At 33.4% G+C, this 8,710-nt stretch overlaps 1 protein-coding gene across 1 annotated transcript; it reads right to left on the bottom strand.

Moving 5' to 3' along the window:
• Nucleotides 1-1,763: 1,763 nt before the first annotated feature.
• Nucleotides 1,764-6,316, bottom strand: LOC132308089 (uncharacterized). The gene is made up of 2 exons (XM_059806063.1): nt 6,124-6,316; nt 1,764-2,639 (listed from the first exon to the last, which is right to left on the bottom strand). The coding sequence occupies exons 1-2, from the start codon at nt 6,194-6,196 to the stop codon at nt 2,035-2,037; spliced, it is 678 nt and encodes a 225-aa protein (XP_059662046.1). The 5' UTR covers nt 6,197-6,316; the 3' UTR covers nt 1,764-2,034.
• Between the last annotated feature and the right edge of the window lie 2,394 nt (nt 6,317-8,710).

The raw sequence follows: 8,710 nt of genomic DNA, 5'->3' as shown, positions 1-8,710 counted from the left end.
AAAAATAATAATAATAATTTCCATAGCTAAGTCACACTTGGTACTCATTTGTCCCAATTGGCATATTGCATATGTTCCTTGCATCATTTATGTGTAGACCCACGAATTAATAAATTCTTCAAACTATACATAATAAGTACTATTAATAAAGGTGGTGATATATGATAATTATACTATGCAATATTAAGATTCTACATAGTTATTGATAAACACTATTTGTACTTATTGTTATCTTTTTAGATATGTATGTTTTCTTTAGTAATTCATTCTTTCTTTATTATAATGTGTTCCAAATGTTTTCTTTATTAGCTACGGTTTAGTGGCATCAACAAAGACAAACCAAGGAAAACTTCTTAGTTAAATAAAAAATTTCTTCTCTTCTAAAGCTTTGGGCATTTGATATTTATATCTAAGACCTTGGAATTTATGCTATGGGCTTTTTATGATGTCTATGATCATATTTTGGATACTGAACTTTTTCCTCTAAAAATTTCTATGTATTTTTTTCACTATACTGATCAAAAAATTTCTATGCATTTTTTCTTTCTTTCTCATGTATCAATAATCATATACCGACTCTCTTTATCACTTCAAAGTTTTATTTTTTAATATTTTAATAATTAGACAGAAAGATGATTAAGACCCTCATATAAATTATGTTATTAGTTATGTGACTTTTTTAAATTCTTTATATTAATAATTATCACTCAAAAAATTAATAATAATTCTAATTAAATTATTTTCTATTTGTATACAATTTTATTAATTAAATATTAACTTAAATAAGTTAATAAAAAATAATTAAAGAGATTTTAAATTTACATTATTGTTATTAATAAGTTTAATCTGAAACAACACATCAATTATTGAAGGACACGAACGTTTATATAAATGACACAACCTTTCACAAAGGACACATATGTCGGATAAAATAGTAAAATAATAGTTGTCCAACATATTCAATACAACAACTAAAACTACATGATCATGAAGTAAATAACAAGATTAACATAAATATTAACAAAGGAGAAATTAGAAAAAGTCGCATCACCATTCGGTAAAAATGAACCAAAAAAAATTAACTACCAATTAAAAACGATTTTTTTGCAAAAGGAGTCATTGTGATAAAAAAATATTATTAGTTAGTCAATATTCCGTGATAAAAAATATTTTCTTTTTTCATTTTTTGGTTTGGAAGATTCAAAATTAAAGTTAATTTTATTTTATTTTGAGATAAAATAATATATAAAATATAAAATATAATTATTTATCCAATATAGATTTTTATTTTAATGCACGTGTCCATTTTCTAGTATATATATGTGCGTGTGTATTTGTGCATGTGTGTATATATATGTGTGTGTGTGTGTGTGTGACAGTATGTGTGTGTGTGTTGGTGTTGGGGTGAGGAAGATAGAACAGAGAGGAGAGAAAGAAATATACTCGTAAATGCGAATGGGTTTTTGAGGTTAGAAACGTCATTTTATGATCAACATAAAAGTTAAAGGGTAAAAATGTCAATTCATTACCATTGGAGTGTGTTTGACAACCATATCAAACTTGAGGGGTGTCTTTGTTCCAAAATAGGCAAACTTTCATCTGGGTGTCCTTTTATGGTGTCCTTTTATCAAACTTGAGGGGATGTTACTGTACTTTACCCAATAAAAAAAATATATATATATTTGCATGGGTATATGGTTGTACACATATAGGAACCTCAAAAATGCAGTATCACCATCATCAAGATCCAAAGGTAACAGAAATGTCAGTTCAAAAATGCAGTATCACCATTATCAAGATCCAAAGGTAACAGAAATGTCAGTTGGACATAATTTTGAATAAGCATTATGTTTTCATAACTTTAAGTTACTAAAAAATACCAAATCGGCAAAGATTGGGCACTCTTACACAACATTGAATGAAGGTAAGATACAACAACTTACAGGGGCAAAGCCAAAGAATACAACAGAACGTGCCCCCCCCCCCCCCCCCCCCCCCAAAAAAAAAAAAAACTCACATTTTGTAGGGACATCATCAATATCCGAAAGCCACTGCAATCAACAAGGCTCCAACAGCAATCGGCAAGAAATGAGGGGGTTGAGACCAGCTATAAGCACTGCTGCAATCATCATTTGCACCACTAAAGCATCCAGGTCTGGTTACCTTAGCTACACCTCCCTCTGTAACGAAGCTGCTGTTGGGTGATTTGGCGCTGCTGAATAGAATGCACCAGAAATAGGGACCCCCACCATCAGAGCCACTCACAGCAGCCCCTACTTCTGTGTGATTCTTGCTGTACAGAATTTCCAAGCTCTTGCTGTTTTTCATCAGAATCTCTGAGAATGCTTCTGAAGACTCAACATATTTGGACTGGCAGCCAAGTAAACGACCACTAATTGGAGAGAGGCTAGAAGCCAAAACACCACAGTTGGGGGCAAAAGTTTCAGCAAATTCAGACTCAGCAGGTTTCTTGGCATCAGATCCTCCCACTTCACCACAGTTACCTCCATACGCTTTTATATATTGCAGAGCTATGCAAGCCAGGCCCGAATTGCTAAAGAGGGTTGATGCCTTGTGTGCAGTTCGATTACTATTAAGTGCAGCTACAAGCTGGTCGGCAGGGTTATCTGTTACTTTTACTAATATAATATTGACAATATCAAGTGTAAATGATTAGAGAATGAGCATAACTATATCAATAGAGAAAGAGAGAGGAGGGTGGATATAAAATAAATAAATAAATAAGAAGGTGGGTAGCAAACATACTTGACCCTTTTTTCTTTTTCTTTTTTTTTTTTCCCGAATATAACTAAAAAAAATATAAACATGCTAGATGAAGGATGAATAAGATTAAGAAGAAATATAATTAGAGAGAGAGGCAACATTTTTAGTTGGTATATAACAGTTCTAACCCTGTTTCCCTTGCAAGCAAATAAATCACTTTTTATATGGGACATGTAAAGAACAAAATAATTTAGTGAGTTTTTTTCCATTATATTACTGTTTACAATGATATCTCAGACAATCATAGCACGGATTGAGCTCACATGTTATTTTATGGTATTATATGTACAAGGATACCAAATATAATTTGAGTACTGGTGGGAAAACATTTTCTAGCTAGAATTGGGCATTCACAGTTAACCAAGAAAATATTGAATGTTAGTTGATAATATTACAAAAGGCATCTTCAGGTAACGTTTCGATAATTCCTTAACATCTTACAGAAAGCAAAAGGATTCAGCCTACAAAATGTGACCTAGGTGGGCCTGAAAAATCCTTAAACTAATTATGGAAAAGCTTTGAATCTTCATCTCATTGCTTCAAACAGAATACGTCTCTAACAGCCCAACCAGAGCTCTCATCAGGGGACTGCCATGATATTTAAAGATTCTTTTAAGACAGGGAAGAGTGAACAAGATGTAATTGTAATGGGAAGGGGAGTTGGGGTTCACCCCTCTACTGTTCAAATTGCCGAACACAAATATACAATTCCATTGATGGTTAATCCCCATTGTACATTAGCACTACTTGCAAGCACATTTGGTAGAAAATAGAAGACTTTCAAGAAGGAAAAGCCCTACTTTACACTTACCAAAAAGGGGACAAATGACCTTCTTTATACTCGTCTATCTGACGAGACAAGTCTCTTCTATACCTCTAGTTCTTTAGGCTAATTTGATCGGTTCCTGGGGGTATATCCCTTAGTGAGGATTACCTTCCTTGGCCAAGGAGGAGTTGTGGGCCTTGCCAGAATTTTTAACCAAAGGAATGACAGTTCTTATCATTTACAGATCACCCATGGCCTTTTACGATTGATAATTAGTGGCGTTGTTAGGATAAACATTGCCTGAAGCAATGGGCCTCGCTTTTTTCGGTTGTTTTCCTTGGCCAGGGCACGAGAATGATATAATATGAAACAGTTCAGATGACAATTTCTTAAGACATTCAAATGTGAATCATACATATACACAATCTAAAGATCCACATAATGCTTATCAGTTATCTCTATGCCACGGTATTACTAGACATAAAGCTACTAACGACACCTTATGATCATGGACCCTCGTAACTGCATTACATAGACCTGACACGAGAAGAAGGTTACATGCAGCTAACTGCAAGAAGTTGGGGGAAAAGGCTTAATTGAGTTTGAGTATTTTGAAGCCAAGTTCCATATCCATCCTTATTTTGAATCCATATCCTATCACGGGAATTCAGACCTAGGGTTTAAGGACCAAGATCAGATCAATCTTAAGTCAAACCTAAGTGACAAAAATGCAGTGTGAAAGCTAGAGCAGGGTGGTGGGACCAAGAGCACAAAGTGGTCTATGTTAAAAATCCTTTAGGTAGAGTATCACTAGAGCGTCTAGAGAAAAGTAAATGTATCTATAAGTACATGTATAATAAATTAATCATTTATGAACAAGTATGCCTAGACGTGCATATGTATGATACCTCTATTATTTATTTATAAGTATTTTACCTCTATTATTATGGGCATATATAGAAAGACAACATTAATATCATTTAGAATTTTTTAGAGTTCTGTATTTGTTATTACTTCATGGCTGAAGAATACCTTTTTCAATATTTTGAATAAAAAATGTATGAATTATGAAGCAATAACTTCACAACAAGGTGGCTATTATGTGGTGACTTGTATCTTGCCTTTCCAAAGTGAAGGTGATGTGGTCAATTCCTTGAACCTGCAAAATTTAATTTCACAAAGCAAGAAGAGTCAAAAGGTCACCAAACATGTGGCTGCAGGAAGAATCCTCATTTTCACAATGTTTAATCCATAGGTTAGTGACGGATCGTCATTGGAAGTGCCAAACCACTGGTTTTAATCTGGGAGTGGCTTCCAAAATTCCAAATTAGACTGATTATGCATTAGAGTCAAAACCACCATGCCATGTTTCTAGCTGTCGTCTTGCAACAGTGACTCGGGTTTTTTAAGTTTACATGTTTAAACAAAGCAATGTGAGTGGCTTTATAAGTTTTTCTTGACTGAACCTTTTGAAGATCCAACATTGCAGACGATGTACAAAAATATGAAATGAGAAATCGGGCCAATTTGGTAAGGCAAAGTTAACTTTAATTAGTTTTTCCTATCATTTTTTATTTAAAACCACATCCAACGCAGTAATCACATTACATGTAAGAATTCATATTTAGAATCCACATTACATGGACTCGGGTATGAATATCGAGGGTGGGTGCATTGTGTCTAAGTGTCAAGACTCATGAATCTTAGATCTTAGGATACCGGAAATGCGTTCAAAAATTTTGAAGGGGTACGTAGACATATTTTATGCAATTAAATACATTATATATGAATGTCTATATATATATATATATATATATATATATATATATTATATAATGTATGATGTTATTGTTCTTTAAGTTATTCTCGAATGAGATGCTGTAAAAAACAGAGGTTCCCGTCCATCTGACAAGTAGGAAACATTTCTTTGATATCAAAGACAAGCCTTTTATTCTTCTTCCCTCATTACATACGGAAAATCGGAGTGTCCGATTTAGGTTCTTGTACGGGTACAACACCCTTACCCATACCAATGTTGTGTCGTGTGGCTAAGGGAAAGGAAATAGGAGAGTCCATGTAACACAGCTTAGAATAGCATTTTATCAACGAGTAACAAAAACCAATAATGAATGTGATTCTCGCATTGAGAGAAGAAGAAATCACATTGATAAATTGTTCAAGGATCTACAGAAACAGAAGAAATTTACTAATAGATGTTTTCCATAATCAATTTCTCATTAACAACTCATACATTATACTTGAACAAAACTCAAAACAAGAAATTGAAGACCAGACCAAAGATCTCAATGGAACTAGGGGACCACATTTAGAGGTCATCAATAGATTAATAAATGAACAAGAAGATAAAACTAAACCACATTTAGAGTTCATCAATAGATTCATAACTGAACAAGCAGATAAACGAAGTTCATAAGCAGATCAACATAATAACACAGTTTGTATAGACTCCAAATCTAATAACCGAAAATGTAAAACACAATCGTTTAATACCATACAAATATGAAAAAAAACAAAAAGAAAAAAAAAAATTAGAGAGAAAGAGAATAACTTACTTAGAGTTTTGGCAGAAGCAGAGATGAAGAAAATACAGATAATGAGAAAACGTACAGGTACAGTCATCGCCATTGTAGCAGTTAGAGAGAGAGGAGGGGAGAGAGAAAGTGGAGCTAATGAAAGTTTGCAGACAGTCGGTGACTCTGGTTCGTGTGTCCAGTTCGATCTGACGCTTTACAAAACTAGGCGTGATCCGGCATACAATTACACAGATACCACCGACTTTCTTTTTTGCAAACGCTGTCGTATATATGAAGTCAATTACAAACATACCCCTGCACCCTTATCATGACATGGTTTGAATTTGTGCCCTCATTTGTACTAAAATTTTAATCCAGATCCGAAAGGGTGTGAGATATAAATCTTTTCCAAGACGTTTGTCTTGATGTGAATATAGTTCAATGAATTCATTTTATATTAATTTAATATTGAATCTGAATTTTATATATCAAATGGGTTGCATTATTAATTATGTTCATTACATCTAATTTTGATTCAGACAGAATATATGACCTGTAATTAAATTACTTACAAATTGATTCAAGTTTCATTTCATATCCTATGCCATATGTTGTATTAGAAGTACAAGTATTTTAATTATTGACCAACAAGAATTAAAATATTATTAGTTATTTGATTAAACTTACAAAAATTATTCATGTATTTAAAAAAAATTGTACCCTATTTAATAGAAGTGTATTGAACCATATTAATTTTTAAAAATATTTTAAATTTGAATTTAATAGTAAACCTGTGAGCGACAACTTGAATCTCCCAAGATTGAGTTTTCATATTTGGCATGTCACTTGTCAATTCATGCATTTAGAATTGAATTTTGAGTTTACCAGACTACGAAAAGGGTACCAGCGTAATTCAGTTATGACAATAATAGTCTCTTTCTGAACGATTTCACCGGGAGACGGGAGGAGAGAGAAAGTAGGTGCTCTGTTCTGTCAATCTGTTTGTCTGTTGGATTCAGCCGAGAAGGTAGGCCATTGGTCTCTTATCTCTGAACGGAGGCTTCTTTCCCATCACTTTATTGTAATCATACACTTCCTTGATGTAAAACATTTTCAGGTTAACTCGCTATAAACTCGATGAAATCATACACTTCCTTGATGTAAAACATTTTTATCTAGAAATATATATTTTTCTCATATCACATATTCCTAACACGCATGCTTCAAGCCTATGCAGTCTGAACTGAATTGAACTAGCTTATGGGATTGCCTATAATAATAACCTATATTTTCGGTTATATGCATGTTTATATGTAAATGTTTCTATATAGCACGCATTCATGGTGCCTGTAAAATGATTCAAACTTCAATTGTTCATTCAAATTCCAGAAACTAGAAGAAACCATCAGTTAATGGAATCATGAAAATTAGTTTCTAATGGAAACATTTTATGATAAGAAAATAAGAAATAAAAGCATTTGTTTTGACGATGGACTTATAATCTCTCTTTATCCTTTTTAAACCTCCTCCGTGTGTGAAGGCATTTTTTATTGCAAAAGGTAATTACTAGACCATAGTTTTATTCTGTGCGCGTGGACTATATCTCATTTTCATCATTTTCTTCAGCTTTACTCTCTTTTAAGACTCCCAAATTTATACCAAAAGAACCCTTTATGATATTATTTTCTGATATTGACATCCAAATTTGTCTCATATTATGTTTGAGACATCTGATATTAATTTAAAATAGTTCATAATATATCAAAAATTTTTTTGCCCAAACCCATATCACTGAATTGGTGATATTTAAGCAAATTTTAGAATTTTCCAAAACAAATTTTTGTTATCAAATATGGTTCTGATTTCTACCCAAAATACCCTACAACAAAACGGTTGTTTTGGTATTCACAAAAAAACATAATGCCTAAAACAAATTGCAGGCCATAGGATTCCTTTTTGGGTTTGAGCATGGTTCATTAGCGTTATTTGGTGGGTTTTACAGCCACCTGTGGCTTAACCCCAAAAGCCCAGACCTGTCCCACCTAGCTTGCGACCAGACAAAGTAGGGTTCATGCCTAATGCTCAATCCTATTTCACCCATTGCTATCACAGAGGAAGTATGCTATAATCCGGAAATACCAGGTGTAAGTACCATTTCGTATATACTAGCTCCTTCCCTTTTTTGTTGTTTGCTTGATAAACTGTGACTCACAATTATGTGAATAACAATTTACGAGGTGGATAATAAGGACGGAGGGAGTTTATACTCTTTCACTATCATCAGAAAGGCTTTAGTAAACAAGTGCCCCCATATCTATCTTTTTTTTTTTTTTTTCATTGACTAGAAACACTCACACCCATAATGCCATAGGAGCCTTAACCATCGACCTTCTCCTTTGGAAGGTGAGGTAGTACCATTACAAGAAAAATGCATTTATTTCAGTAGATCCCTTCATATTCCAGAAGGGTTAAAATAATGTTCCGCTCTCACACCTATCCTGGTATAGTGTACCAGGAGACATATATGAGTATCACCTGATTGTCTTGCACTTGTGACTGGAAGAATACCAGACAGTCCTCCAATTCTTTTTCCTCTCCCAAAACTCAAAATGGTGACAAACAATAA

The sequence above is a fragment of the Cornus florida genome, unplaced genomic scaffold (assembly GCF_030987335.1).
Source record: "Cornus florida cultivar Cherokee Brave unplaced genomic scaffold, ASM3098733v1 CherokeeBrave_3.0.0_Hap2_Chr05, whole genome shotgun sequence".
Taxonomy (NCBI): domain Eukaryota; kingdom Viridiplantae; phylum Streptophyta; class Magnoliopsida; order Cornales; family Cornaceae; genus Cornus; species Cornus florida.
The sequence above is the reverse complement of the archived record's forward strand: the minus strand, read 5'-3'. Positions and strand labels throughout refer to the sequence as shown.